At 38.5% G+C, this 17,441-nt stretch overlaps 1 protein-coding gene across 15 annotated transcripts in view; it reads right to left on the bottom strand.

Annotated features, from left to right (window-relative positions):
• HERC1 (HECT and RLD domain containing E3 ubiquitin protein ligase family member 1) overlaps positions 1–17,441 on the bottom strand; it is a 214,636-nt gene that overhangs the window by 40,079 nt on the left and 157,116 nt on the right. For 13 of the 15 annotated variants that reach the window (XM_079914124.1, XM_079914122.1, XM_079914121.1 and 10 more), the window contains 13 exons: positions 17,370–17,422; positions 16,479–16,679; positions 15,345–15,519; positions 11,728–11,998; positions 11,375–11,588; positions 10,007–10,263; positions 9,105–9,232; positions 8,055–8,182; positions 7,023–7,223; positions 4,943–5,073; positions 3,912–4,111; positions 3,402–3,507; positions 1,661–1,807 (listed from right to left, as the gene is read on the bottom strand). In XM_079914124.1, the coding sequence (XP_079770250.1) occupies positions 1,661–1,807; positions 3,402–3,507; positions 3,912–4,111; positions 4,943–5,073; positions 7,023–7,223; positions 8,055–8,182; positions 9,105–9,232; positions 10,007–10,263; positions 11,375–11,588; positions 11,728–11,998; positions 15,345–15,519; positions 16,479–16,679; positions 17,370–17,422 (2,212 nt within the window). The remainder of the gene's footprint in view (positions 1–1,660; positions 1,808–3,401; positions 3,508–3,911; positions 4,112–4,942; positions 5,074–7,022; positions 7,224–8,054; positions 8,183–9,104; positions 9,233–10,006; positions 10,264–11,374; positions 11,589–11,727; positions 11,999–15,344; positions 15,520–16,478; positions 16,680–17,369; positions 17,423–17,441) is intronic. The other 2 variants (XM_079914115.1, XM_079914117.1) reach the window with 1 other exon arrangement.

Genomic DNA, 17,441 nt, shown 5'->3' with positions numbered 1-17,441 from the left:
AAATATAGATCAATGGAACAGGAGAGCCCAGAGATAAACCCAGGCACATATGGTCACCTTATTTTTCATAAAGGAGGCAAGAATATACAACAGAGAAAAGACAGCCTCTTCAATAAGTGGTGCTGGGAAAACTGGACAGCTACATATAAAAGAATGAAATTAGAACACTCCCTAACACCATACACAAAAATAAACCCAAAATGGATTAAAGACCTAAATGTAAGGCCAGACACTATAAAACTCTTAAGAGGAAAACACAGGCAGAACACTCCATGACATAAATCACAGCAAGATCCTTTCTGGCCCACCTCCTAGAGAAATAGAAATAAAAACAAAAATAAACAAATGGGACCTAATGAAACTTAAAAGCTTTTATACAGCCAAGGAAACCATAAACAAGACCAAAAGACAACCTCAGAATGGGAGAAAATATTTGCAAATGAAGCAACTGACAAAGGATTAATCTCCAAAATATACAAGTAGCTCATGCAGCTCAATATCAAAAACATCAATCAACCCAACCCAAAAATGGGCAGAAGACCTAAATAGACATTTCTCCAAAGAAGATAAACACATTGCCAACAAACACATGAAAGGATGCTCAACATCACTAATCATTAGAGAAATGCAAATCAAAACTACCATGAGGTACCACCTCACACCAGTCAGAATGGTCATCATCAAAAAATCTAGAAACAATAATGCTGGAGAGAGTGTGGAGAAAAGGGAACACTCTTGCACTGTTGGTGGGAATGTAAATTGATAGAGCCACTATGGAGAACAGTATTGAGGTTCCTTAAAAAACTAAAAATAGAACTACCATCCGACCCAGCAATCTCACTACTGGCATATACCCTGAGAAAACCATAATGCAAAAAGAGTCATGTACCACTATGTTCATTGCAGCACTATTTACAATAGGCAGGATGTGGAAGCAACCTAAGTGTCCATCAACAGATGAATGGATAAAGAAGATGTGGCACATATATACAATGGAATATTACTCATTATTAAAAAGAAATGAAATTGAGTTATTTGTAGTGAGTTGGATGGGCCTAGAGACTGTCATAGAGAATGAAATAAGTCAGAAAGAGAAAAACAAATACCATATGCTAACATATATATATGGAACCAAAAAAAAAAAGGTCATGAAGAACCTCGGGGCAAGATGGGAATAAAGACGCAGACCTACTAGAGAATGGACTTCCGGGGTGAGGGGAGGGTAAGCTGGGACAAAGTGAGAGAGTGGTAGTGTATATATGGGCATATATACACCACCAAATGTAAGACAGCTAGCTAGTGGGAATCAGTTGCATAGCACAGGGAGCTCAGCTCGGTGCTTTGTGACCAGCTAGAAGGGTGGGATAGGGAGGGTGGGAGGGAGATGCAAGAGGGAGGAGATACGGGGATACATTTATATGTATAGCTGATTAACTTTGTTATACAGCAGAAACTAACACACCATTGTAAAGCAATTATACTCCAATAAAGATATTAAAAAAAGAAAAAAATTAAAGGGCAGAGAACTCTGAAAGGGGTTTCTTCAATATTCAAGATATTATTACACAAAATATTCCTAGGATTAGTTGGGTTAACTTTTATCACATATAAGTTAATATAAAAACATTTCTTAAGATAAAAATAACATCTATACTCTTACCCTTAAAGACCAAATGTTCATGAGGCCACCTAAACCACCAGACACCAGGGCCAACCCATCAGAACTAAAGGCAACGGTCCGGACAGGGGTGATGTGTCCTCGCAATTGATAAACACACTTGGCTCCGACTGATTTCCTATATCCATCCTGCAATTCATTTTTATTTTTAACAAATATTGAAAAATAAAACAATTTATAGATTCAAGATTTACAATTCATTCTTGGAAATTTTATATTTCAGTATAAAATTGGGGAGGAGGGAAGGACAACTCTCTCATAAGGACTAGCCTGATGGAGAAAATAATAAGATATCAATCTGGTTCTCCTTTGCTGATGCTGTTTCATCTTTTTTGATACACTTCTAAGCTAGTTCTCTACTCTTCAAACGGGAAGAAATGACTACATTTAAGTTCCAATTATCCCTCAGAGATAGGAAAATTCTAACGTCTACCTTTTAATGAGTGTTTTAATTTTTAAATTTCACTTCATGTAATTTTCACTTTTAGCCTCTAACATTTGTGAATTGCACATGCTGGTGCTATACAAACAAGTTCCTCTTTCTGTTGGCTTATGGGTCTGTCTGTCCCATGGTATCTAATCTCATGTTTGCTCTGCAGGTTTTAGGAATGAAATAGGTAGGCCTGTCTAAAGGGCTACTCTTTAGCACAGAGAGCAAATCAGATTTATCGCTAGTGCTCCTACCTCTGCTTCTGTGATATTTTCCTCCCATTAGTGAGCTATCTACTCCTCCCTCCTCACCCCTTTCTCCCTGCCTTTAAGCTCCCTCTTCCTTTTAGTTATGAGACAGCATAATACCAGATATACTCATTTACCCAAAAATGACATAATGTATTTGTATAATGAACAAAAGAGAAAGCAACAGAGGTTGCAAACTGGTAACTCAGGGATACAATTCAACCGGCCAACCAGGGTTTTAAAGAATTTCAAGTCAGATGCCAATGTTTAATATTGGGAGATTTTACTTAAAACACTGAATTTTTGGTTTCCAACAACAAAAAATTTGACAATCTGGTAGCAATAGGCTCTCATTTCTGGAGGGTGGCAATCTCCTCTGTGACAACTATGCCCTTTATATGAAGCATGTGCACTCCTGTGTGTGTGTGTGTGTGTGTTTGTGTGTGTGTGTGTGTTTTACCTTCTCCACAGCTTTGTGAATGAATTTATGTTACTTACCAAATGGCTCTGTGAGCATCTACCATAATTTTTTTTTTGGCCATGCCACGCGTCTTGTGGGATCTTAGTTCCTCGACCAGGGATTGAAGCCAGGGCCACAGCAGTGAAAGCACTGAGTCCTAACCACTGGACTGCCAGGGAATTCCCTGTCTACTGTAAATTTTTAACCTCTGTTTAAGGTAAAGGAATGGTTCTTCATAGGTGGAATTCTGGTATCAGTAGGAGATACTTTGAATAGGAGTGCTCCCGTGGTGTTCCTGCTTCACTGTACCAAAAACTTTAGCTTAGGACTCACCTATTGGTAGTGTTGATTATATACCATAAACGATCACCGCTCTGTATTTATTGAACATCTCACCTTAACAAGCAATTATGGTACCTCTGACTTATAAAAAATTAGGCTAATCCAGAGAGCACACAAAGTATGACAATTATTCACGTTTCCCTAATGGCTCTTGACATTTGAGATACCGAGTAGGAGTATTACTTGATAACATATACTATCTGTGGTTTCAAATAAAGTCTTGAAAAACACCGGAATATTTACCTGGCAATTTGATTCCTGGTCCCACCATCCTTCTGAACTAGTCACACTGGTCTGTGTGGTATCTTGTGGAATACGCCAAACACATACTAAGCCACTCTGACAGCCACTTAAAAAATTTGATCACATAAAACCAAAACATGTCAATATGCAGAAGTAAAAATATTCTCAAAGAGCAATCAATTAAGACATGATAGAACTACTACAGTGTATTTTAAAAATTTATTTGTAGTAGTTATGCTATCATCTTTCACAAGAAATACAAGTAGGATCTATATTCTAACAATATCACACACGGTTAAGGAGATGGCATATCTTTGGATTACATATCCCAAGCTTCACATTGGAAAACTTCTTTATTTCCCTAAGGTGATCTTATGGTATTACACATTATAAGAACAGTAACTGGCAGTAAACTGTTTAAGATTATTGAGAAGCCACACTTAATGCAAGTAACAGTCTATACTAATATAAAAATTAAGACACACACAGACACACAAATTTACAACATACCTGGCCATTAGTAAATGCAACTTGGATCCTTTCCCTGGAAGGCTGCACCAAGCAATGCCATTTACAATAGATGGATGGCAGAGTGAATGTAGACAGCGCCAGCATCCTGCAACAGGCCCCCAGAGTTTCACATTTTCTTCTTTGGCACATGTCATAAGAATATGACCTGTTGGGTCCCACTTCATACTAATAAGAGTATCCTTAAAATGGTAGAGGTAGAAAAAAAATCATAGTAATGCTTCCTTCACAAATACTTTAAACTTAATAATTTATGACCTATACTTCTATCACTCAATTATTTTGAAATCAACATTTTATGCAAATTAGATACTGGCATATTATTTCCAATCACTAGACCAACTCACCCTTTAATATAGTCTGCACTATATATATTTGCTGCAGTCAAAGCTCAATAAATGTTAGCTGGATGAATGAATTATGAAATTCTGATTCAGAAGGGATATGTTATCTTTCATCACCATTTTTAAAGTTATTTTTATGGACTACTGATCATTAAAATATGAAAAACAAGAGACTTTTAAAAAAAAGCATCTCTTACACCAAAAACAGCTAATACTATGAGAATCTGGGACATGTCTTGTGTTTATATGGTTGTCATCATTGGGTTCTTCTAACTTTGTTTTTTTTGCCCTCCTTCCACCTTCCAGCTCCTGGCTTCATGCATTTATGTTACTTGCCTAGATGGCCCCATAAGCATCTGAACTGACAACCTCTGTTTAAGGCAAAGGAACCATTCTTCATAGATGGAATTTCTAGCATTAGTGGGAGGTACTCTGACAGGGGGTGTTCCAAGGGTAATCCTAATTCACTGTTTTGGTTTTACCCCTTTCTTAGTTCAATGGCTTTCTTACACAGACTTTTCCATTTATATACATGGTCCAAAGACTTTGTATAACAATAGAATATTAAATCGTAAGTGACTGATATAAAAAAGTTCTTTGAGAAACTAGTATCAAGCAATACTACAGTATAAAACAAGAAAAAGCAACCATCAGGTAAACATGCTTTACCTTATGTGCATCAATTAGAACAATGCCTCCTTTCTCAAGCGGTTCCTTTGTTCCCAATAACAATTTTCCATCAAAATATCCCACTGCAAATGGTCTGTCTTCACTGAACCAAGCAATGCAAGTTACAGACACTAACATGATAGAACAAAATAAAAATTTTAAAAAGAAAATAAGAGAGACTTATTTGTCATTGTCTCCCTTAAAAGACAGAGACTTTGCAACAAATATATACCTCTACAACCACTGCAAGTAAGTTTACAAACATCTCTTTAACACATTTAGACAAACTGTAAGCTTACAGCTGGGATTCCATGTAACCCACTTTAAAAGTGTTATTTGTAAATGACGAGGAGTACCTCATTTTTTAATCTTTCATTCTTTTGAAGTGGTTACTGAAAAACAGAGACAGGGCTTCCCTGGTGGCGCAGTGGATTAGAGTCCGCCTGCTGATGCAGGGGACACGGGTTCGTGCCCCAGTCCGGGAAGATCCTGCGTGCCGCGGAGCGGCTAGGCCTGTGAGCCATGGCCACTGAGCCTGCACGTCCGGAGCCTGTGCTCCGCAATGGGAGAGGCCACAACAGTGAGAGGCCCGTGTACAAAAAAAAAAAAAGAAAAACAGAGACAAAAACTGAATTCCCTTGCTGATTTTAAGTCACTGTATAAGGTTCTTTCCTTTTGGACCAGAATCTACCATGAAACTGAGAAGTGAAATAATCCAACTCTTAGAAAAAAAAATTTCCTGTCCCTTCTTTTGCTTAATATTGCCTATTCAGTGTGTTTCAATATTCTAACAAACATGTTATATTCTAACAAGCTATATTCATACTTGTTTCTTTAAGTATATGTAACACTGGAAGGCTACAAAAGAAGTAAAAAACAGTATCTGTGGAGTAGAATGGGGACATGGGAGCTGAGCAGATGTGAGAAAGACTTTTTACTGTATGCCTTTTTATTTATTTATTGTTTTGCTGCACCATGCGGCGTGTGGGATCTTAGTTCCCTGACCAGGGATCAAACCCGTGCCCCCTGCAGTGGAAGCGTGGAGTCCTAACCACTGAACCGCCAGGGAATTCCCTACTGTATACCTTTTTAAACTTAAAATTTTTTGAACCCTATGATGGTATTATCTATTTAAAAAAGAACTGGGTAAGAAAATGGCAGCCACCAGGAGGGCTCAGGCCAGTGCGTACTCCCCAGAACTGCTGCTGCCCGTGTCTCTGTCCCCACAATGAGCCACAGCCACCCCCCGCCTCTGCAAGAGACCCTACAATACTATCAGACAAGGGCTATGGACCTTGAAGAAAGCAAATGAATATTGACTTGTAGTGATGGAGATGACATGTTTCTGGAGGATCCCCAGTATTCGCAGAAGACAGAAACTGAGAGTAATGACATTAGCATTACTCTGTGAATAAAAAGGAGCCGTGGGCTGTCAGGGGAGGACAGGGATTGCTAACTGGGCAGTGCACCCTTCATGCTGAGAGAGAAGAGAAGAGAGGGCGAGCTTTCCTCTCAGACATCTGAGAAGCAAGCGTGCTGTCCTCCAGGCCTCGAAACTGCATGGCTGTGCCTGGGATCTTCGAGATATCCTATTCCCCGAAAACATATAATAAAAACTATCTAGTAAGATGACTAGCCATCCAAAAGGAAGATAGTGAGAAAATAAGTAAAAGTAGGCTTCCTGCTATGACTTCTTAAATCAGGAACTTCCCTCCCCTTCTCCTCTTCCCCCTGTTTCCTTAATTTTACCCATTTGTTAACAATTTCATCTCCATCAATGATTATTATCTTTTTCCTCTTGGACATTCTTAACTTTCTAGAGAGACCTAGAGCCCACTAGAAGTGTTCAGACACTTGCACAAAGGATAAATGACTAATTTAGATCTTATTTTGGCAGTGATGTGTGGTAGGGGTTGACAAAGAAATATCTTTCAACTTAGTAACTAACTAAAATGAAATACCAACTGAACGATTTAGAAAACAAAACCAAAAGTAGTATTTACTCAGCATATGCCAAAAAAGTAAATCTATTTGACTGGGGGGAACACTTTCTCAACCAGACACAATTCCAGTCACTTACCATCCTTTCGATAGCAATGCTCCAATTCTCGACGGTGCATGGTGGATACATCAACAACTTCAATCAGTCCTAGAGATCCATCCATCCGTCCCACCAACAATAATTCTGGAGATTCTCCTGACCAGGCTAAGGATGGACCCTCTTCTGGCCAAGCCAGGGCAGATACCCAGTGAGGCTGAATATCTACTAACCCTTTTCCTCCTAAAGAGGGAGAAAATGTTAACTAGTTGTCACTTAATTCTTAAAAACAATAACAAGAACAAAAATACGTACTATCTAATTTAATACACTCAAAGCAGTCCCCAATTTCATAATAGCCTACTAATGAGTAAGACTGCAAGGCAAGATCCTTCATTTATATACTACATATGATTATCAAATTCATAGCTTTTCTGTAACTATTAATATGACAAAAATGATCGCTTTATAGGAGAAAGAATAAAGGAAAATAATCAACATACAAATGTCAAACACTTAAGTCCTTTCCTAATAATTACTGAAAACCAAATTAATATATAAAATTTACCTACAGTTAAGGCTAGCTGTTCCTTCAAATGTACAAAATAGAACAGCTATTACCCAAACATGCAAAAGCAAACAAAAGTGCTGGTAAGCCCAAGATTACAATAATAATTTTTACTTTCCAGAGAGGTTATTAAAAATTAACAAGAGTTTGTCCCTGTGAAACAGATAAAATTAATAGAAATATTTCAGGTGATTCAAAAGAATACATAGCTAAAAATGCAGTGATTGCTACTTCTCCTCAAATCCTACCCTGAATGCTGAGTGGTACATAGAAAGAATTTTTAGTTTACAACTACCAGGTTAATTGAAACTCCTAGAAGGAAAAGTCAGGAAATGAACACTTTCTCTTTAATTTAAACCATACTATGCATAGATTTTCACAGTTGATGAACAGATTGTGAGATTCAAGGTGAAGGGAAGCCAATATTTGGACTTAGAAGGCTAAGAGAAAGGCTTTTTTTTTAAAAAGTAGCTTCAGTAGTTTACTAATATTTATGTGACTCTTACCATTAACTTGCCAGATATTCACCATCTTTTCCAAAGCCCCAGCTAGATATTTGCCACTGATACTCCAGGAAACAGGTGAGAAACTTGGATCACTAGGTGATCCCAGGCTTTCCTCAGCATCACCTTCCCTAGAATATAACAGATATGTATGGAATTCTAATCCCCATCATCACAAAGTAAACTAAATCCTAAACCTTAAAATAAGCGTTTTATATAGACTATAGTACATAAACGCAGATCAAAAGCTTTTACATTTTAAAAGCCTGGCTAGCAGTATTTGACAATCACATAATTGCTAGTGTTTGTCATAATGTGAAAAATGTAGAATTACAAAAGAGTAATACTTAGACAACTGATCATTTAATGTAGTACATAATTTGTCAACAAAAGTATTCTGGTTCCATATGGGTTATACATATGGTTATTACTCAGAGCACACTGACTCTTGTTTGCCTAATAGCTAGGGAAGTTTTATAGCTAGCTATAAAAATATAAAAGATGCTACACTGTGCTACAGAAAAAATATCATTACCCTAATTCCTAAATAATCCTTGAAGAATGATGGAAAATTAGCCTACTGTTTTATAGAATTGAAGATTTATAATGCTGGCATAGTAGACCTTGATTTAATTTTGAGTAAGCTGACAGATATTGACAGTATTTTTATTTTCTAAATTACTATCTTGCAAATTAAAAAAAAAAACACTGGAGACTGTTCTAAGAGAAAAAGTTGTAAAAAATTTTAGTGACAATTTGAGTACACTAACACAACCAAGATGAAGCATGTTTAGGATTGTCTTTTTTTTGCGGTACGCGGGCCTCTCACTGTTGTGGCCTCTCCCATTGCGGAGCACAGGCTCCGGACGCGCAGGCTCAGCGGCCATGGCTCATGGGCCCAGCCGCTCCGCGGCATGTGGGATCCTCCTGGACCAGGGCACGAACCTGTGTCCCCTGCATCAGCAGGCGGACTCTCAACCACTGCGCCACCAGGGAAGCCCAGGATTGTCTTATTTTTAAATGTTACCCAAGAGAGCTAATGTCAGTACTCACAATCTGTTGAACACACAGGTCTGTTGCAGTGAATACTGCTTCTTGGTGACATTCCACACCCGGATGGTGCCATCATTGCCACTTGTAGCCAAGAGTCCTTTTTTATTACACCAAACACAAGTCATTACCTAGAAAAGATTAAAAGTCCAGCAATATTTGAGCAAGTTTTAATTCAAATGATTCTATAATTTGAAAGAGTTCTATCAAATTAAAAAAAAAATCTACCATGAAATTGTAAAAGAAAAGTATCCATGTTATAAAACAACATGCATAGTCTTCATTCTTTTCTAACCGGCTTGTAAATATATACCTATTTGAAGTATAGCTTTGAAGTACTATGCCCAAACTCATCTGAGTTACCTTAGACCTGTTCACAATCTTTACTAAACATGCTTATTTAATTAAAAAACATTTATTTAATTCAATAAAATGGAAATATTCAGCATGTTCTATAAAACTAATTACACAGACTAAGAAATGATTAAATTGGTAAAATACGGGTCAGTCTTCATTTCCTAAACTACCCTTGTCACTGCTCAGGAGCCCAGTGGGCTCCTAAAAACTAAACTAAAACAGGGAGACCAATTGCTTCTTTTCCTGCATGTATAAACCCTCATCTTTTGTGAGGCTATACCTTTGGTTTTCTTCTCATCTCCCATCTGATTTTCCCATTTGTATAATATTATATCATATAGTATACAACACACACATGTAGAGAAAGGAGAGTTGGTTACCTACCAGACAAATAACTGATAATTTAGCTTGTGTGTGTGTGAGTATGTAAGAGAGAGACAGAAAGAGAGACACACACCCATGATCTGAACTTTAAGCTCTTGGAGAAGAGGAGAAACTATTTTATCTTACATAAGGTGATCGACACACTTGGGGGTCAAAATACATACTCTGTTTTGATGAGCCTCCAACTTGATAAAGGAGCATTTTCTGAGATCTCCTCCCATATCAGCGAGTGTCTGTGGAGTAGTTTGGTTGTCGCGGTCATGTGCAGCAAGAGTGCGCACAAGCTGTTGAGCAGCCCATTGCCTATGCTGTGAGGATAGCCTGGAGGAGAGGCAGCAGGCTGCCAAGGCGTTAGCCAGCTCCAGAGGGCCTACAGCAGAAGGATCATAGGAAGGATGGGCATACAATTGGGCAGTTAAACCTGCTTAAACAAAACAATGAAATGATGCCCAGGTGAGAGCTGGTTGGTGGTGAACAAACAAAAATGGGTTAAACTATCTTTTAAGAATTAGCACTTTTTCAAGCAATCATTTCACTAAGATATGCATACAAGGTATAAAGCATTTATCTCACATCAAATTCTATATTAAATCTGATTCACTGCAAATGTACATTTATATACACTAATCAATAGTCTTTGCTCTAAGGATACACCGACTGAGAATGCAGCAGAAATCATTTTAAAGCCAGGGCAGAGGAAGCATGCCCTGAAGAATAAGAGTTTGGCTTTTGCTTTTCAAAAGTGATCTTAGGGACTTCCCTGGTGGCGCAGTGGTTAAGAATCTGCCTGCCAATGCAGGGGATATGGGTTCGAGCCCTGGTCCGGGAAGATCGCACATGCCATGGAGCAACTAAGTCCATGCGCCACAACTACTGAGCTTGCACTCTAGAGCCCGTGAGCCACAACTACTGAGCCCGCGAGCCACAACTACTGAAGGCCGTGCACCTAGAGCCCGTGCTCTGCAACAAGAGAAGCCACCACAATGAGAAGCCCGTGCACTGCAACGAAGAGTAGCCCCCACGTGCAGCAACTAGAGAAAGTCTGCACAGCAACGAAGACCCGGTCCAGCCAAAAATAAATAAATGAAAAATAAATAAATTTTTAAAAAAAGTGATCTTAATAGCCAGTCAAGGGAATGCACTGATAGATCCAAAAGCCCATCTCTCTTGGCCAAATGGTCCTGATGAAGAGAAGGGTAAGTACTGTGTTTAAGTAGTCCCTTCAAATTGTATCATCTTAAGACAAAGAAAAAAATAGCACTACTTTATATAAATTATATTCAGGAAGCCTACCAGGATTATTATCTATGGTGACCCAAACCATAATCTAATAAAATAATCTAATCAAACCAAGACTTATTTGGTACATTTTCTAATATTTGTTTCCAGGCACAATGAAAAAGTATCCATGCACTTTTCTTATGATCTAACTTAATAAGTATATATGATGTTATGTAATTCATCACATACAACAATGCAAAAACATATCAAATTGATTAAAAGACTGTATATTTAAATCGTATGAAACTTACCTTTCTTTTCAACTTCTGATTTATCATAATTAGGTCTCAGTTTGGCCCCTTTGTCTGCTAGTAATGCCACAAGGGCCTGAGTTACAACAAAATTTGGGGAGGTTACAAGCTTATTCTCTTCAGCAATTCCTCGGAGAAAGCTAGGTAGAAACTTTCGCTGAATTGGATCATCGACCGTGGTAAGATTTACCCCTGTTGCAGCAGAAATCAAGTTCTGAAGAGGCAATCAGAACAAACAGGTTTAATCTTTACATATAATTTTGGAACAAAAAGAAGATTTTATCTCAAAAGGTTCTTTAAGAATTGGCTGGAAATAAGCAATGCAATAAGAAAAGCACTGAAAACTATCCTACCTGTGTACACAACTGCACCAGGAGTTTTGCAGCACTAGGAGTGTTTGATGCTAGACATCCCACTGCTGTGCTCAGATAGGCCAGGCAAGAAATGGGCTTGTTGGCCTTGCTGTGCCCACCTCGTGAGCGTTCTGAAGTGCTTGCCATGGCGGAAGGGCTGGTGGAGAGGCCAGCTCTCCCTGCTGCAGCCAAGCACATTAATCGAACCAACGTGCGGATATCTGTAAGTCCCAGAGATTCAAGACCAGCAGCCAGGCTACAACTGGAACCACTGCCAGGAAAGGAAAACACTTTAGATGCATAAAGAAAATAAATTTAAGGGACCATCTGGAGCCCCACATATCATCCATAGCACCAACAACCAAAATAAAAGGCAAGCTGCACTATCACTAGTCATACAAGTCCTTAGACATGTCCAAAACTATTATGTAAGCTGGAAACTGCTCTGAAACTTTTTTATTTTAATAAATATTGACATACTTAAGTATACCTGAATTACCAAAGTATAACTTACAGAAATGTTTACAAATCATGAATTTTCACAAACTGAACAAACCTATGTAACCACCTTCCAGATCAAGAAACAGAATATTACCAATACCCCAGAAGACTGCTTGGGCCCTCCTCAGTCTCTAGGCCTTCAAAACTAACCACTATTCCAACTTTTTAAGGCCATAAACCAGTTTTGCCTGTTTCTGAACTTCATATAAATAGAATGATAAAGTATGTATTCTCTTCTGTCTGGCTGCTTTTACTCAGCATTATGCTTGTAAGATTCATCCACGTTGTTGCATTACAGCAGCAGTTATTCATTTTCATTGACACAGAGGCATACTGTGGAGATGTTCGGGTTCAGTTCCAGAGCATCACAATAAAATAAATATTGCAATAAAGAAAGTCACACAAGTATTTTTGGTTTCCCAGTGCATATAAAAGTCATGTTTACACTACACTGTAGTCTGTTAAGTGTGCAACAGCATTAAGCCTAAAAGAACAATGTACAGGGACTTCCCTGGTAGTGCAGTGGTTAAGAATCCACCTGCCAATACAGGGGACATGGATTTGAGCCCTGGTCCGGGAAGATCCCACAAGCCGTGGAGCAACTAAGCTCCTGTGCCACAACTACTGAGCTTGTGCTCTAGAGCCCGCGAGCCACAACTACTGAGCCCGTGTGCCACAACTACTGAAGCTCGCGAGCCTATAGTCCGTGCTCCGCAACGAGAAGCCACCGCAAGGAGAAGCTCGCGCACCGCAATGAAGAGTAGCCCCCGCTCGTTGCAACTAGAGAAAGCCCGCATGCAGCCAACGAAGACCAAACGCAGCCAAAAATAAATAAACTTATTTTTTAAAAAAGAACAATATACATACCTTAATTTAAAAATAATGTTAACCATCATCTGAGCCGTCAGAAATCTTTTTGTAATAGTAACATCAAAGATCACTGATCACAGATCACCATGACAAATAATAATGGAAAAGCTTGAAATATTGCAAGAATTACTAAAATGTGACATAGAGACATGAAGTGAGCAAATGCTGTTGGAAAAATGGTGCCAATAGACTTGCCCAACACAGGGTTGCCACAAACCTTCAATTCGTAAAAAAAAAAAATGTAATATCTGCGAAGCACAATAAAAAAAGATATGCCCGTATAAATGAAATTAAGCACAATTCATTTATCCATACAGATGAGAGCATGGAGCTATTATGAATAGTACTGCTATAAATGTCCTTGCTTATGTCTTTGGGTGCACATATGTAAGCATTTCTGTTGGATATATACCCAGAAGTGTTTTTCTGGGTCACAGAGTATGCTAATATTCACCTTTAGTTGGTACTATCAAAGAGTCTTCCAAAGTAACTGTCTCAATTTATTTTCTCACCAACAGTGTATGAGAGTTCTAAGTGTTCCACACCGTCATGATCACTTTTTTCCCCCTAGTCTTTTAAATTTTAGCCATTCTGATGGCTGTGTAGTAGTATCTCATGGGGTTTTCATTTTCATTTCTCTGAAGACTAATGTGACTGAACATCTCATTGTTCATGTTTCTTGGCCACTTTGAGAGCCTCTTTTGTCATTATGTCCATTTTTCTTTTGGGTTGTCTGTCTTTCTCTTACTGGTTTATAAGAATTCTTTACATATTTTGTTGGTTATATGCATTGCTAAGATCATCTCCCATTCAGTGTTTTTTTTTTTCCTTTAACTTTTTTGCCTTTTTACTTCCTAAATGACTTGCTAAACAGAAGTTCTTTTTTAATGTAGTCCAATTTATCAATTGTTTTCCTTAAAGTGAATGTCTTTTGTGACTTGCTTAAGAAATCTCTGGTTGTTCCAATATCAAGAATAAAATCTTCCTCTGTTATCTTATAGAAACTTTATTGATTTACATTTCACATTTAGACCTAAGAGCCACTTGGAAATACTTGCTTTATATAGTTTGAGGTTGGGGCCAAGACTCATTTTTTTTCCTTAAGTGAATAAACCATCTGACCTAGCCCAAGTTACGGAAAAGACCATCCTTTCCTCACTGCTCTGTAATGTAAGCACTGTCATAAATCAAATGTTTATCTACACGTGTGAGTCAGTTTCTGAACTTCATTTTCCACAGTCCGAACTGTCTAGTCTTAAGCCAACCCCATACAGTCTCATCTAAGTATTTTTTTAAATATCAATTTTTTAAAATTTGTTTATTTATTTTTGGCTGTGTTGGGTCTTCATTGTGGCGCTCAGGCTTTCTCTAGTTGCGGCGAGCGGGGGCTACTCTTCGTTGTGGTGCACGGGCTTCTCATTGCGGTGGTTTCTTGTGTTGCGGAGCATGGGCTCTAGGTGCGCAGGCTTCAGTAGCTGTGGCTTGCGGGCTCTAGAGCGCAGGCTCAGTAGTTGTGGTTCATGGGCTCTAGAGCGCAGGCTCAGTAGTTGCGGTTCACAGGCTCTAGAGCACAGGCTCAGTAGTTGTGGCACACGGGCTTAGTTGCTCCGCGGCATGTGGGATCTTCCCGGACCAGGGCTCGAACCCATGTCCCCTGCATTGGCAGGCGGATTCTTAACCACTGTGCCACCAGGGAAGTCCTCATCTAAACTTTGAGTTCTTCTTTCAGGGTCCTTCTTTCTTCATGATTTACTGTTAAATACCCCTACTTAATCATTTCCTAAATGGATGTCTTTTACGTATTCTTGGCACTCTTCCCTTTTTTAACATTATGCTCCACAGCATGAGCATAGCAAGAGTCTCCATGATGGAATATACAGGCTGACTTAGCTACACAGTTGGTAAACTCTGCAAAAAAACTCACTCAACCTTTTAGTTTTACCCTACACCAAATGGATCAACAGCCTTGGTTTCCCATTTCAGATAATAAAATAAAATTTTCAGTTTACTCAGTTACTATAACGGCAATATTTTCTACCTAAAAAGAGCTAAGCATTAACTGAATGACTGACTGACTGACTGAATTAATTAATGAATGAATAATAATGATGACTATGTCTAACTTCTTTCATTCAACAGTAGCTATTCAAGTTTCTAAAACTTCTATCCTCCCAAACAATACCAGACTCCTGTCTAATACATATTAGAAGCTAACTTAACATCTTTTGACACAAGATAACACTTACCTGACTGAGAGAAGAGACAGAGCTCTCATGACCATGGTTCTGGCCAGAAGAACCTGAGCAGCAGCAGTCACTCTCCTTAAAGCCACAACCCGGTCATGAGGGTTTGCTAAGGCAGCTGCCTGTTCACCTAATGTTATTCTCCCGGAGGAACTCTTTTCTACAGAGCCATGGCAACCTGAAAAAAATAACATTTTGCTTAGTTTATAAGAAGGTAAGAAAAAAAATAGCCGGACTACTGAAAAAATTTTCCATTCTACCTAGGTTCTAGGCTACCAGGAAATAAAGCAAATCAATGTGTTTTGCTCATCTGGAACTTTGTTATACAGAAAATTGCTTGGGAGAAATGGACATTTCTAAGTCAATAATCTATTATAGGAAAAATATGATTCTTAAATTTTTTTGGTTTTATTTATTTTTGCTCATGTATCACTTCTACTGATATTAACAAATATAGTAAAGATATAGTTTTTAAAATATGCTTTGAGTACACATAAAGGGCTGAGTCACCAGTACTGCGCCAATTCTTTTTTTTTTTTTTTTTTTTTTGTTTTTTTTTTTTTGTTTTTTGCGGTATGCGGGCCTCTCACCGTTGTGGCCTCTCCCGTTGTGGAGCACAGGCTCCGGACGCGCAGGCTCAGCGACCATGGCTCACGGGCCCAGCCGCTCCGCGGCATGTGGGATCTTCCCAGACTGGGGCACGAACCCGTGTCCCCTGCATCGGCAGGCGGACTCTCAACCACTGCGCCACCAGGGAAGCCCGCGCCAATTCTTTATTTAGTATTCCATACAGCAAAAAGTTACCATACCCTCACACCGAAATTAAAAAATACTGCAAAATGGTTTTTATTCATTTCCAGGTTTCTCTTAACACAAAGTTTAAAACAAACAAAAAACCCCCTACATTTTATAAATTTTCTTTTTATCACTTCAATATTTTATAAAAAGAAAATATCAGAAACTTAATATTATACTAGAGATTCAAAACATTAGAATAACTGGCTAAAGATACTTGATGGGATAGGAAATGTTGAACCCTTATTATTATTAACCTTTACCTTATTATTATTTACTTTTCTAAGAAGCAAATTAATATAGACTCTATAAAATCCATGCCAATCAGCATTTCAAGTTTACCTATTTGCATCAGAGTCTCTTCCATACTGTTGGTCGCTGTTACCATTGCTACTGATGCTCCCAATGGATCACTGTCAGGGAACTGGACTGGTTCTGGTACAATGCGGCGGTCGTTTAAACCAAGTGGTCCAGCGAGTAATTCAAACTCTTCTTCACCCGTCAGCTTTTCCTCTTCATCAACATCCAACATGTCCCAGTCTTCTGGAATTTAAATAAAGAAGTGTATGGTATGTGAATATAAACATGAAATAACTCTGCTGGCAATGGTTATTGTGAGATATGTCTAAAATGCAGATGGACTGAAAGCCGAGCGCCTACAAAATGAACTACGGCACCATCTCCTGGTGACCCAACCAAACTGCACTCCTGAGTTAGAGTGAGACTAAGGGAAAGGGAGGCAGAGCAGTCAAATCCATTTAAACCAAAAGCACATGTTACAGTTGGTAATGGAGGTTTCAACTAACAAAAAATATTGTTATGGGGCCAACAAAAAGTTCTTGACCCTGTCCATAATCATTAGGAAATGAGTTACTTCAAACAAATGAATGCTCCAGATAAACTGATGCTCACTTCAATTTTTTATCTTTTATTTTCCTCAATTAGGATGGAAATTCAAAATGTACTACATACTTTCCCTACTTTGAAGAAATATGTATGCCACCTGAAATTAACATTCTGTGGCAAAGCTAGTATTAGGACCCAGGTCTTTTTCCTTTGACTTTTAAAACTAGGGCTGTTGCTACCAAACTATCTTGAACTTTTGGGGGCAAGTTTAAGTTAACATGTACATAAATACAAACAAACACATGAAGGTAAGTTTTAGTAACAGATGTTAAGCAGAAGGTACATACAAAAATACATGTGAAATAAAGAAGCTCTCACAACAACTACCTTCATACACACTGTCCTGCTTGCCAATTAGATCTGGAGCTTGTCCCTTGTACCTGCACCAAACACGAAGAA

The sequence above is a fragment of the Stenella coeruleoalba genome, assembly GCF_951394435.1.
Source record: "Stenella coeruleoalba genome assembly, chromosome: 2".
In the NCBI taxonomy this organism is placed as follows: domain Eukaryota; kingdom Metazoa; phylum Chordata; class Mammalia; order Artiodactyla; family Delphinidae; genus Stenella; species Stenella coeruleoalba.
This window is presented reverse-complemented; position numbering and strand designations above follow the sequence as displayed.